This window comes from Cyanistes caeruleus, chromosome 1 (genome assembly GCF_971803275.1).
Source record: "Cyanistes caeruleus chromosome 1, bCyaCae1.hap1.1, whole genome shotgun sequence".
Lineage (NCBI taxonomy): Eukaryota > Metazoa > Chordata > Aves > Passeriformes > Paridae > Cyanistes > Cyanistes caeruleus.
The window spans coordinates 132,501,124-132,515,753 of NC_141701.1; the positions used below are offsets into that span (position 1 = coordinate 132,501,124).

Sequence of the window (14,630 nt, forward strand, 5' to 3'; positions counted from 1 at the left end):
GCATTCTTTGACCTCTGCCAGTCTACATTTCAACTCTCACTATGACTGCATCAGTAACATAGTGGTCTAGCACCTTTCAAAAGCATAAAAACTTCAGTGATAGCATTGCTGAAAGAGGTGGAATACTGATGGCATAAGAGGTTGCAAAGAAGAGGGAAAGAAAAAGAAATAAATAAAGAAGTAATAATAAGAGCAAAGATGAAATGCTGGAAATACGGTGACTTAAGATGTGAAAAAACTTCAAATGCAATAAAAAGGCGAGGAAGGGGCAAAGACAGAGTAAGTTTTCAAATCATCATTTAATGTTGTTTTGGCATTAAGGAAAACTTTGACTTCTCTGGTACTTTGAATAGGGAAAGGCACATAATTATTTGTAGCTCATCTTTTGTTTTGCGTTCCATTTCTCTTCCCAAATGGAGTGGTGTGGGGAGGGAAGCTCCCAATTTTAAAGACAGCATGGCACCATCCATTTTAAGCTGCAACGCAGTCCTAATGGGAAGCCCTTCTTACTTACAATGTTTTATTTATTGGTGCATCCTTTTATTTATTGGTGCATTCATATAGGAAAAGATGTTACATGTCAAAAATAATGGCTGCTTCTCCCTTTTTCACCTTGGAAAATCACGAGAAATTTGAGCAGGACTGGTATTAAAATTGGATTTTTCTCCATGCCAGAAAAATACACAACAGCAAGTTGAAACCCAAAATTAATTTGGGGTGGTTTTTTCAATGTGTCTAGAATTGGACTATTAGTTTCCTGTGGACTCATTATCACAATGCAATCATGCAACTAACCAGCAAGTCTTCATACGAGTACATTTCCAAACTTACTCTAGTCAACAATGCTAAACAGAATCATTAACTGAAGTTGCTCAAAACAGGGAGGAGTGTCCACCAGGCAGGGAAAAGACTCTCAGAAATGAAATTATACCCCACACTTCTACTCAATATTTTTGTGAAAAACTTTGAATGTAATGTTGGTAATTGATAAGAAGGAATCTTGTATTGTGAAAATAAAACTGTTAAAATCCCACCTTGAATAAGTCTTACCCATGTAAAAGAAAAAATGCAGCAAACATTGGTTGAACAAATACAGTTTTCTGTTGCATAGCTCCACATTAATAAACCAAGAATTATGTAAAAAAGGACAATCTTTTACCCTTCTATTTAAAACAAACAAAGCAGAAAGGACAACAAACACCTACCTTTTTTTCTTGATAGATGGTGACAAAATGTTGTCCTGAATTGCCTTACATTTTGAAGCCTGTTCAAACTGGTAAATTCCATTTTTATTAAGAGTCGTTCTGTTAAAAGGGAGCAGGAGGAAAAAAAACAATAAACTTTAAAAGAGAGAACATATTCTACTAATGTCACATTCACTTTGCTATGACAATAGGATTAATAACCGTTGATTTAGCTGAAAACATTACCTAACAAATCTTATGGACTTATGTTGTGAAGCTCCTGTTAGTAAAAGAGTTTGCTGCTAGGGACAATAAAATATTTGATTCTTTAAAATAACCTTATTTCATTGTCTGAATTATATTTTCCACTGTATACTATAATCAGCAAATGTAATTTTAAAAAAATAAATTAAATGGAAAGCCTCTTGAGCATTAAGTTTTGAAGATATTTAAAATATTCATTAGTAAAATATTTAGCAGATGTGATTTCCTCAAACTGTTGATGAAATGCAATATTCAGAGTGAATATAATATATACAGGAAACACCACAGGTGAAGTGGATCTTTGACTTTACCTTACTGACTCAGGCATAATACTTCCTGCATTGTTTATTCTTTATTTACACAGAAAGAACAAATATATGTAAAAGGAACCAAGGCAAGTGTCAGATAGTGATCTTTAATTCCTGTCTTATTTTCACCAGACTCCCATGTGGTCCTCTTGCTCTGGGCAGCCCTTGTAGAAGACTGAGATGTAAATTAGTAAATGAGTGAGATACCAAGGTCTTATTCTATTCACCTCAGTTCATCCTGTATCTAGGTCCAATCTCATACTATCACCCTCTCCTAACATCAGCCTTCCACTCTGTGGACTGCCATTTATCATAAATATTTTCCCTCTTGCATTACTTTCCCTGCCCTGCACCATGTTCCTTCCTGCTAACTCCCCCTCCTTTTTGCTTCTTTCCACAGATTCACTACTTACAGAGCCCTTGGACATTGCACCCTATTTGCCCACACCAGAAGTAGAAACATGTAAGACAGAGATGCTGTGTGCTGCTCTCAGAGAACAACTGAAACATTTCTGTGCAGAGGCACTCACAAAGCAAAGGGGCCTTCCTCCTTTGCACACAATGCACCGTGCTTCTGAGCCATTACTGCTTTTACTGACAAGGACCAAAACTCCATTGCCTTCACCTGCTATAACATGGAGACCCCTTAGCAACAACATTCCTGACAAGCTGATTTCAAAGACCTTGCTTGGCAAAGATGCCATTTCAAGCCACAGAACCACAGAATGGTTGAGGTTGAAAAGCATCTCTAGAGGTCAACTAGTCCAAACTCCCTGCTTAGGCAGAGCCACCTAGAGAGGGTGAGCAAGGACTGTGTCCAGATGCTTTTGAATATCTCCAAGCATAGAGACTCCACAATCTACCTGAGCAACCTGTGCCAGTGCCCAGTCACCCTTACAGTGAAGAAGAGATGCCTGATGGTCAGAGGGAATATCCTGTGTTTAAGTTGGTGCCCACTGCCTCTGTTCTATCATTGAGAACCAGTAAGAAGAACTTGGCTCCATCCTCTTTGCACCCTCAGGTATCAATAAGGTCCCTCTTGAGCCTTCTCTTAAAGACTTCAAATGAGAATACTGGCTAAAGGAGAAAGAAGAAGAAATGCTTGCTTATTTACTACTGGCTAAAGTAGAAAGAAGAAGAAATGCTTGCTTATTTACTACTGAACTGACTCATGTTCCTAGCTGGCAGGAAAGGAAGGAACCACCTTTGTTTTTCTTTCATTGCCTTTAATTCTTCTAGAGATTCAGTCACCCTAGTAGCAATTCCACAGGATGTAGGCTGCAGAGGAGAGAGAACAGCCCTCTTCCTTTATTCCCACCACCAAGAAATTCTTCCCAATGTAATCTCAATGCCCCTGAGGAAGTATCCAGTCTGTATGCCTCCTGTTGGGGACAGCAGTAAGACAACAGAACATAAACCCCTATCCTTTCAGTTCTGCAGTGACTTCAATAGATAGTAACAGCCAGCACTGCCTACTGAGAGCTCCTTGGCTGTCTTTGCTTTAAATACAGCTCTTTATGTTATTTTTTTTTCCTCAAGGAGTGAAATAGAAATAGCAGAAGGCTCTCAGAGAACACAGTTCAGAGCTAAGAACTGCAGATCTCACATAGCAAGTGCTAGCAAATTTTCTGCCTACAAAATTTATGTATACAGGTTTATTGCAGCTTGGTCTGAATGGTTCTGTCTATGCAGAACAACCAGGTAGGCTCTTTCCAGTTCTCAAACAAATTTAGTTAACACTACATCATTCTTCCTCTCTGTTGCTTCTCTAACTCAATAACCACAAATTATTATTCTACAGCTGCAGCTTGAAGTAAGAGAAATGGCTACAGGCAAGAGTTTAGCTGGCTAAACAGCATCTTAAAGAAAAGAAAAAAAACCCAAAACTATTGATATAAACCAAGTGCATGTACTTTCATTATAACTAAAACCTAAGAACTGGATGCCGATTTGAGAAGTGGCCCCAGCCCTTCTAAGCCACAGCTGGCCAGAAGAGACCCTGTCTAACATGTGAAGGCTGCCAGGATGGCCAAGTCAGAGCAGATCCCTGTGAGGTGCATTAGCAGGCAGCAGCAGAGCACCAGCATTCTTTCACAACTCTGTGCACACAGCCATTACAAGTCCTTACAGCTTCTTATTAATTTGTGTTCTGAGACCTGTGGGGCAATGAATAAATATTCTCTCAAATACAAGCTTTACTCCACAGACTTCTAGTCCTTTTAAATTCGTAAGATCGATGCAAGCAAGTTGCCTCATTTTTTAACACAATTGTTTTTATGCACTCATTTTCAAGACTTGAAAAATTCAAAAAAAGAGGAAGTCAGAGAAAAAAGAAAGAACAAGTCCCTATTCTGTTTTGTTGTTAAAGTTTCACGACCGCTTTTACACCCACATGATAGATCACCAAAATGCTTCCTCTGTGTCTTTTTACACAAAATTTACTTAACATTCTTTATGTGGTGCAAAAGATACAAAATTAAAACAATTTATTTGCAAGAGATGTGAAACAATGACTCATTCCATTAAAAGTTAAGTTTCTGAATTTCTGTTTCACTGTCAGAGTGCCCTCTGCTTCACATGAATGAAATCTTTTTGCATTTAGATAAAAATGGGTGTGCAAGAAGCAGTCCAGACTTCTACTGCATTATTCATGGCAAAGTCGTGCAAGCATCAGACTCAGATTAAATTTCTGCTCATATCAGACAATTGTGCAAGGCAACACTTACCACTAAATTAATTTACCTGACCTAGTTGAGGACAGTCTTTATTCAATACTTAGAGCTGCATTACAACTTCCACAATGAAATCAAATGACATGCCTAACAACACGGATATCAGGCTACTTTCAACTAATTTTGTTAATTATTAAGCTAAATGAGAACTTGAAGTAGAAACATTCTGTTGGTTTGAACTCATAAAACTGATGATACAAGGAAATTTCAGTTGTATTTTCCTTAAGGCTTAGATGTTCTCAAAGCCAATCTCATTGGACCAAATCTGAAAAACAGGGTTTTTTTAAATCATATACGAACAGCTTGAGGACCACATACTTCCTATGGTAATTCTAGGAACTCAGGAAGTACACCATCTGTACTTTAATAAATCCACAGTAGATTAAGACCATGTGCCATATTTATCAGCACGTTTTTATTCTATATATTGCTCTCAGGAAGACAGCAGATCCTCAAACTGTAAAATTGTTTAAGACAAGGATTGAATCCACCTTTAGAATAAGAAATGCAGGAACTATCTGGAAAGTCCTTTTGCTGCTCCTGTAGCATTCAGTCCTGAGACAATAGGGAACTGTAGTGCTGGGAATCACCAGAGAGGCATGTCAAATAACACAGCATTCTGGGGGAGCAGAAAGATACAAGGTACAGGCAGGGAAAGCAAAGGGAAACCCTCTAAAAAATTCAACCCCACTTATCAGAGCTGGAAAATGAAATGGGCATGAGATGGAGGAATGGTAGGGAAGAAAAAAAAAAGCAGATGGAAAAAGGAAAAGTGGTGCTGTGAGTTATACTGTAACATGAAGATTGAAAGGCCACTCCTCTAGAAATCCCTCAAAATCAGGTGGAAACAAAGAATGTGGGATGAGGTATTCAAAATTTCTCAGAACTGAACTGTTTGGCATCAGTAAAGCAATAAAAATTTCACCTCCCTAGTAAGTCCACACTGAAAGTAAGGGAAAATACCACTCATTGGCTATTCACTCCACACCCAGCAGAACCAGTTGTTGCTCTTTTCTAAAGCTTCTTGCCCTTGAAGCAGCAGAAGAGATCTAAACATGTTCCAGCTGAGCATCTCCAGCTAAAAAGGATAACTTCTGTATGCAAAATTGCCCATTTTTAATCGTTCTACCAAATGACACTGAATAGCATTATCCAGTTTGTGAATATCTTCCATCTTAATCTCACCCTTGAAGGGACTAATTTATATTTGAATCTCATCATCTGTTAGTTGAATACTATTAAAAAAACCACAATCCATACTTCCCTAGGAAGGGCGCTCTTAAGGGCTGTCTTTGACACTATTTCAAATTAATTAAATTATAAGAATACGGTGATATTTTTAAAGTTCACAACACCTTGATTAATAAGGCAATACACAATTTAAATTCTTGGTGAAATGGACTATAAAAATGGCTTCATCAAACCACAGGAGTAAGAATTTATCTTGAAACATTAATCACAGTAACTGTTAAATGGACTGATCCTACTATCTTTGTTCAAATTCCTATACAGGTATTGCTTATCTAAGGAATGCTAAGAAATGCACAAACTGCACCTTTAAATTATTTGAAAGACCCTCTTGTGCATTCACCAGGGTTATGTATAACGTCAGATACTTTCTATTTATAAAATCCATAAACTGCATGACAGCTAACATGACAAGTAACATTCAGAGCCTCATGGTAGGGGAAGTGAAAATAATAAGGGACTTACACTAAAATCGTGTTACAAGGGCACACGATAGAATGACAGAGCAGTTTCATTTGGACCAAGTAAACAGAAAGAGTCTGGTAAACCTTTCACCACTGTCACAACACAAATGACTCCTGGCAGCAGCTTTCAACTGATCACCTATTCATTTAGACAGAACTAATACATGAGGCATATGTTCAAAGTGTGCTCCTAAAATATGTCTGCACACATCACTTGAAAATGAAGGGGCAAAATAATAAGAGAGCAGTAAAATTAGTGAAGTGGGGCCCCACTGCTGACTAGTATAAACCATAGCAAAGTATCTGTGCAATATACTAGTATATCAGTGCAATTTACTATATACTAATCCATAATTGTGGTGTTAGCCTGTCTCTTCTTCCACTTCTGAGTGCCTGAATGCAGTATTTTGACAGGACACTGAATGTACAGGTCTCTGTAGCATTGTTAATTAAGTATAGCTGTTTATTTCCTAGGCCTGCATACAGATCTGCTGCTGAGAGAGGAATTGGAGAAATCAACACTATGGAACACTCTATTAATACTAACTTGTTTACTCATAGCTCCTCAATCACGTCCTCCCACTGTTCAATTACTTCAGTGGTCTTCACACTGTGCTTGCCTTGGACCCACAAAGACAGACAGCAATATAAGGAAATAGTAAGTGAATGCCTTAAAACTGGCAACACAGTAACGGTGGTCAGTTCTTTAGGGTACTGCAGCCCTGTTACTTTTTTATAAGTATACATAAATAGTGCTATTTTCACTTCCCTTGCAGGAGCTGACATTATTTATATGCTACATATTCCAGGGTAGTATAATAAGAGCTAGAATTTCTGCCTAAATTTAACCTAGCACACCCTGGGCCTCATAACAAAGAAAATACTACCTAGCTTCTCTTACTATTTTCATTTTCCCCTGATAAGCACTAGCAATACTGAGCCTTCTGTTCCACTATTAATGCAACCACTACACAAACAACTAAGCCTGCACAAACACAGCTGGGGAGAGAGAAAAGGAGAGAGAGAAGACCAGGGGTCTAAAGGTGGGAAAAATGCAAGTCTTCTTTTTTTGGTTGTACTGCTGGTTAAGAAAATAGAAATTATTCTTGCAGTTACAGCTTGAAAGTTAAGAGGACAGCATGAGGCATAGATAGGAGAATTTGCAATATAAATTTTATTGGTTCCATGAATAAATCTGGGGACTACTAGACATATCTTACTAACAGTGGCCACTTTTTTCAGTAAGAAACCCTACTAAGAGCCACAGTAGGCTGTGAAATGAGCCCAAGACTAAACATGTAAGTTGCACTGTAGAGACAGTCACATTGCTCCAATTAGCTAATGCTTAACAAGAAAAAGGGGTAAGACAAACCACATCATCAAGTGTATTTACTAAGACACAGATCTTCAGAGAACTTTAGATGCCTGGTCACCATGTATTTAAACATTGCTGCACATAATAGCTGCCTAAATATCTAAGAGACTGATCCAATCCCCTGCTTTTCATCCTTTCATCCTTCAGTTCCATCCTTTTAAAAGAATTACTCAAAGTAAAAGAACAGATTAGCTTTAAATATTGCAAGGCAACAGAATAATAGGGCCTTAGACATTCTTTGGGAGATGTCTGGTTACAAATATGCCTCCAACAGCAAAGGAAATAATGATAAGAAAAAAGATTAGCTTGTGACTGTGAAGATTGTCTAGATTACTTATACTTAGAGGTCAAGGATAGTGTCTAGGTTTTTTTTCTTTTTCCTCACCTGGAAACATCCATGTACATCCTCTTATGCAGGAAATGGCATTGCTGTCAATAACACAGCAAAACCATTCAAATGATCAGGGTTTTTTAGGAGAATCATGCTTCCCCACTGCACACTGGAATCTTAATTCCTGTTGACCAGACCATCCATCTCCATCACCAAGGGATAGGTCTGAACCTCCTGAAGGAGTCCAGATGCTCTCTGGATCAAACCTCTCCAGCATGGCCCTTAGCCAGGCCCAGTCCAGCTGCTGCCTGGATCAAACCCCTCCAGCATGGCTCCCTGCCCAGTCTTGCTGCTCTCTGCATGAAGTAACAGCTTCAGTCAGTCAGTCCAGTACAGCAGCTCTCTCTCCTTTCTCACAGGCCAAACATGCACCACAAACTCCTGTCAGGCCAGCTTACTGAGCATAGTCACTCAGGTGAGAAAGCACATCCACTCTTGGATTCAGCTGGCAAGACATCTCTCCAAAGACACTACGGTTACAGGAGCTTGAGTAAACTGAAACTTTCTTTGATGAATTATTTACTTGACACACTTTTGCATTCACTTAGTCATGAAGAAATACAATTTCAGGCTGACCAAAACTAGCTTCAAATTGGTGCAAACATGCTCCAAGTAGAACAAGGAAGAATACATATTTAAAATCTCAATCTCACTTGCCCTATTACGGAGGTTGAAAACATGACATGGATTTTCATACCTCTTTGGTATGTGTTGTTTTTACTTTCTTTGCTCCAGTTGTGAGTGTACTAACAGCAGATGGGAAATAGCTAGACTGTTCTCTGAAGTGCTCTTTGCCAGCATTTCTAGTCAATTCGACTCCATGGTATAGCACAAAGGGCTGAGTGAAAGGAGATGCAGCTCAGAAACTAGCAGGGAAGAGCGTGAGGAGACGGGCCAGGGGGAAACCACAGACATAACCCAAAACAGAGTGGCAAGAAGAACAGAGTAATGGCTACAAAAAAACCCAAAACAATGCAGAACAGTACATACTGCAAAATCATTACTAAGAGGGGGAGAGGAGGGGGAAAAAAGCAGAAAGGGAAAAGATGAGAATAGGAAAGAGCAGGCTAGAAGCTCATAACACCAGGTAGAAACTTGTGCAGAATTTCTTTGACTCTAATTTTGAAAGATGCTATAAACTTACAGCTCGTGAAAGTTCTAAATTTTGAGGGAGGGAGCACAAGGGTCTCTCATCAGAAACACATAAGATATGCACTCTTAGGGTACACTTGCAATTGTTACTATAACTAACATCACTTGCATTCACTTAGGGAAAGCATAGGCTGTCAAATTCAGCTACATTGGGTGAGATAGCGGCCTCAGTAAGGTTAACTGCACTGTCACCACTGTCTCCAACACAAGGACATCACAGTTTCTGTGAAAGATCCAATTCTTAAGTTCTTTCTAATTTTTATAATGTGTTTTTGACCATAATTTATATTACCATATAATAGTCAGGGTAATTGCAAAGTTAATAAGACCATATAAAGTAAAAGAGGAAAGCAAAAATATTTCAAAACTACTTCTTACATAGTATTTATCTCATGAGTGGATTACACCACTGTCTTCTGCACTCTTAGTTTTCCTACAGTGTGTGGGGAGCATGAAAACAATAGTCATTAGTACTGAAGTCTGCATGTATGGCACAACATGTTTCACAGCTGATTTTAAGAAGTATCTTCATATTAAACTTCACAGTATAAAATAACAGACTGTAAAGAAAAGATCTACACTGATCTAAAAGGTCAAGACACAGGATCAAGTGAATGGGCTCCCATAAAGTACAATGTCAACCCAAATGAAATAGGCTTCATATGTCTTGCCTTCATCCTGTGAATTTTAAATTATGAATCTGTATTTTTAACCAAAAACAGATCACAAAAACAGTAGCAGTATAACCCAGCTCCACCTTCCTGGAAAGAAGAATGAAAGGTGCCTGGAATACACCATTCAGCAGGCACTTTTTGCATCATACGCTAACAAAACTGGTCTACGCAATATTTTATTGGGCTCAAAACCAAGGGCAGAGTGACAGACATCAATAAGAGGGCCCATGAGCAAATAATTCATTGTAGTTAAAGCAAAGTGTCATTTGCTCTAATGATCTCTAACGCTCTCTCTGATCAAGCTGCCGAAACAAAAGGAAGAATGAACCGAAGCGAAGGCGAATTTCTGCTTTTGTAGACCCGACCTCACGGACCCACCTGCGGGCGGCCAGCCCGTACCTGTTCTCGGTGTGAGGAAGGGGCGTCAGGGGAGACCTGAGGGCTCGCACCACTTTCGGCGTGACAGCCGCTACTCCTGCCTCCTCCTCCCAGCCCCTGGCAAGCGAGACGGTAAAACAAAGTTATCAGGACCAGTGATAGAACATCACCCGGCGAGAGCGGCGCCGCTCTCCTGCCCGCGACCCGCTCGGAGCCGCCAGCGCCCGCGCCGAGCCCAGAGCAAGCCGGGGGCGCCGCGCCAGGCTGCGCCGCTCCCCGCGGGGCTCGTCCCGCTCCTCCCGCCCTCCCCAGCCGGCTCCGGACCGCGGGCGAGGCCGCCCTACCTGGCGCGGAGGGGCTGCTGGCCGCCCAGGCGCAGGAGACAGCCTCCGAGCAGCAGGCTGCCCAGCGCCGCGGCCAAGGCGATGACAGCCCGCATGGTGCGCTCAGCGGCGGCGCCCGTCGCAGCTACGGCCGCCCCATAGTATTTAAGGGAAGCTGCGGGGAGGGGGAGGCGGCCATGGCAGCCACAGGGTCTCTGCGCTCCGCCCCTCGCCCGCAGCCCTGCGCCGCCGCCATCGGCCCCCCCGCCCCACAGCCACCGCGGCCGCCGCGCGGGCCCGGCCCGCCGCTGCTGGGGGGGGCGGTGGGCTCGGCCGGCGTGAGGGCGGCACCCGGGCGGCCTGTGCTGGCGGCCTGTGCTGGCGGCCGCCCGGGGAGCTGCCCGGGGCGCTGCCCGGTGTCGAGGGCCGCGGAGCGAGGGAGTCGGAACTGCCGAAACTTTAATAGGGGAGAGGGGCGCCGTGCGGGACGGCGGCGGGAGCGGGGTGCGGGGCATGCCCGGTGAGGGCAGACAGCTCTGCCCCGTAGCTGGTGTAGTGAAGTCGCTGCTACTTCAGTGGCTCTCTATCTGAATTAAAAAATAATAGCCAACTTGCCCTGTGTTTTCTCTTATAAAAGGTATGTTATGAAAGTATGTATATTATGGATAGAAGTGACCCCACGTGGAATACTTGCGTGCAGCTCTGGGCCCCCCCAGCATAAGAAGGATGTGGACCTGCTCAGAGGAGGTCATCAGATGAACATGATCTGAGAGATGGAACACCTCTGCTGTGTAGACAGGCTGAGAAGGGGTGGTTCAGCCTGGAGAAGGCTCTGGGGGGACCTTATTACAGCCTTCTGATACCTGAAGGAGGCCTACAAGAAAGCTGGAGAGGGACTTTTTAACAAGGGCATGGAGTGATAGAACAACCATGATGGCTTTAAACTGAAAGGCAGGTATGGATGGAATATTAGGAAGATATCTTTACAGCAAGCATGCTGAGGCACTGGAACAGATTTCCCAGAGAAGCTGTGGAGGCCCCATCCCTGGAAGTGTTCAAGCAAGCTTGGATCAGTCTGACCTAGAAGAAGGTGTCCCTGATTATGGCAAGGGGCAGTTGGAACCAGATGATTTATAAGGTCACTTTGAACCCAAAACATTCTATGACTCTGTGATTTGCAGTGGTTTTGGTAAAGAAGTGTTTCTGTAGTAAGCTTGGATCTTTTTACCTAATGGTGCATTCAGTGTAATGGGGAATAAAACAGAGTACAATAGAACTGATAAAGGAGCCTAATATCTTAGGCCTAATCGAGCAGAAACCATGGGAGAGACAGACACAGATAAGTGCTCCCTGGGCAATAAGTGGCCAAGAAAACATGATGTGAAATTTTGTGATAAGATAACGTTACCAGATGAAGTGATGTTATGAAGAATGTGTAAACAATGTTACCAAAAATAGAACTCTCTGTAAGTGCCATACAAGTAAAACCCTGTATAAATGCTTTGTATACCAAATAAAATCGTCTTCTGATCTTGAATTGGATGTCCCTGTCTCTCAATTGCCAATACGGTGTTGCTTTTACAAGCCAGCCATTGGTATGAGAAACCTAGTAAAGGTGACAAGGTGGCAATAACTAGGCCCCCTTTATTAAAAGAGTGGGTAGAAGAGATGCTGTGACTTACAGCAGCCTTTCATTCATGAGCTGTCTGACACCTTGTTTTTGCAGATTCTTCCCCATCCTTCATGTTTTCTGTATCTGTGAGCATTTCCTTAAGCCTTGATGTTGCTGCTCATCAAACAATGGCTAGAAAGTCTCAACATTGCTCTGCTGCAGCTATATTAATGAAGTAACACTGACTTGATATTGTGAGTGGTTAGATATGACAATAAGAGGCAGCATGCCTATAGTACCCCAGAGGAACAGCACAACACCATCTGTGATCGTGATGGGCTATGCAGGAAAACATCTAATGATGTTTTTGGGGCATTGATTAGCTTGCTGGTGAGCAGGACTGTGGGTGCTGGTGAGAGGGAGCTAGAAGCAGTTGGCTGGTTCCTCAAGGGGTTGCAGGTATTTCACTGGCTCGCTGCACAGTCCTCCTGGGAATGCAGTTCAGATGTCTTCTTGGCTTTGAGATACTTAGTTGTAATAGTGAAACAAAGCCTGTGTGAAGACTTCTGAAGTCCTGAAGAAGTTTGCTGGTTTGAGATTGTAATGAATTATAAACAGCTTGAATATGAAGGTGATTCATGTTCATCACCATTTCCCAAAAGCCTGCTTTGGGCCTATCCTATAAAACCAGTTGACACTGTATAAGAACAAGTAGGGGGCTAACAGTCAAGCTTTTCAAGGTATGTGTCTGTTCACTGATCAGCAGATACTAAAAAATATCAATCCCCCATCACCTCTGTAAAACATGAAGGCTCCTGCTTATGTTAGTGGATATCATCAGCTATTTCAAAATACCCATTAAATACCCTATGTAAAACAATACATCTTTCATCTTAAAAGCCTACTGGTATTCAATTCCAGCTCTGAATGAAAGAAGACTAAGAATTACAGTCCAGAAAAAGATTTGGTTTTCGCCCTCACTGTCATTTCTCTCTGCAATACAGTTTTCCCGTGAGTCCTGAGGTATCACTGTCAGCTAATCCATGGGAAATTTAGTGATGCCAGTTAGGACATCATATTTCAAGTTAGAGGTCTGCTGCCAACGGTAGTCTATAATACAAGTAAAGATTTATTTTTTTTCCCCCAAGATCAGAAGGTTAATTTTTGTGTCATTAAAGTTCTTGCAAAGAAAATGGGAAGATTATAAACAACATGTGTTTAAACTAGACTTGGCACTTGGTGCTTGTTGTTTACTAACAAGTTTACAAACGTATTGATTGATTGTCACAGTATCATTAACTGTTACCAACCTTAATTTCCTGCCACAGCAGCTTAGTAGAAAGGTTAAGTGACCCTACTGAAGCATGAGATGAGAATCAAGGTGAATCAGAATTCAAATTTAGGAATGCTGAATTCAAAAGACCAAGTTTCTCTTACATGGTGTTGCCATGTCAGAAGTGTTGTAATGTAATGAAGATGGTCAAAATGATAAAGGCACAGGTGCCAAAGATGCCACACAGGAAAAGACAGAGACTTAACAGCCTACGTAGAGTCTCTGTTCCATCTCGTCATCTTCCTCACAGCTGGAAGCTGCTGCATCTTGGCAGCATCCCCCATCCTCTGATTCCCATTAGCTTCTGAAGTCAGCAGGAATTGATAATTGCTGGCTTGCACAGAAGGAAGAGATCACTAATCAGCCAGGTGGTATCATCATGACTTTGTTACTGAGCTCCTACAGCCCTACTTAGCTGCTAATTTGGAAAAGCAAAATGCAGCCTCGGTTTTCATCCATGAAAAGCTGCTGTCCCCCAGGTCAGCAGGATTGCATCTCGAAAGGAGTCTGGTGGAGGTGCCTGTAGGGCTGCTGGTCACATGGAGCCAGCTTAGCCTTCTTATTTCCAGCAGCTAAATCATATTAAGAAGCAATTAATGTTCATTAAATGCTTTCCTAGTGCTGCCTTCTCATCTATGCAATGGCTGTCATAGGGATATTAGTTATAGCAAATAGGAGGAGAAATGACTGTCACAATTAAGAAGAAGAGAAAGGTACTAAAGATGTTCAGTGAAACTGGAGTCCCATGTTCTGGGGAAGCATGAGAGGCCCCAGACTGAGGTGTTGGTGCGAGACAACTGTTTTGGTATTTTTAGTGCACTCACAATATGAGTGCTTTTAGCAAAAAAACTTCCAACAAATTCACAAAACTGAAACATATGTGTTTCAAACTGGGAAAAAATCATTGGTTCATTGCATTTCACAACTTCATTTATTTCCACCCACGGTTTTGGGCAATGTGGTTTTACATAATGATAAACTGCAAGAACTAAGGTGCCGTCTGCCAGACTCCAAGACATCAAATGGCCCCAATCATTCTACTAAAGGAAAATCACAAAAAGTAATGCATTCCTGTACCCCATTAAAATGAAAAAAAAGTTCAAACCAAATAATCACCTTGTGTGGCTGTTGCTGCTATGCTTTTTATCTTGCTTTAATGTTTTTTCTCTATTTTTTCGGGACAGAATTTTGT

General features: G+C 41.5%; 1 protein-coding gene across 4 annotated transcripts in view; it reads right to left on the reverse strand.

The window, feature by feature from the left end:
• Positions 1-10,781, reverse strand: part of ST8SIA6 (ST8 alpha-N-acetyl-neuraminide alpha-2,8-sialyltransferase 6) — a 47,225-nt gene extending 36,444 nt beyond the window's left edge. For 2 of the 4 annotated variants that reach the window (XM_086859776.1, XM_086859767.1), the window contains exons 1-3: positions 10,515-10,781; positions 10,192-10,287; positions 1,206-1,304 (exon numbers count right to left, since the gene is read on the reverse strand). In XM_086859776.1, the coding sequence (XP_086715902.1) occupies positions 1,206-1,304; positions 10,192-10,287; positions 10,515-10,609 (290 nt within the window). In that variant the 5' untranslated portion in view covers positions 10,610-10,781. Of the gene's footprint in view, positions 1-1,205; positions 1,305-10,170; positions 10,288-10,514 lie in introns of all 4 variants that reach the window. The other 2 variants (XM_086859756.1, XM_086859745.1) reach the window with 1 other exon arrangement.
• Between the last annotated feature and the right edge of the window lie 3,849 nt (positions 10,782-14,630).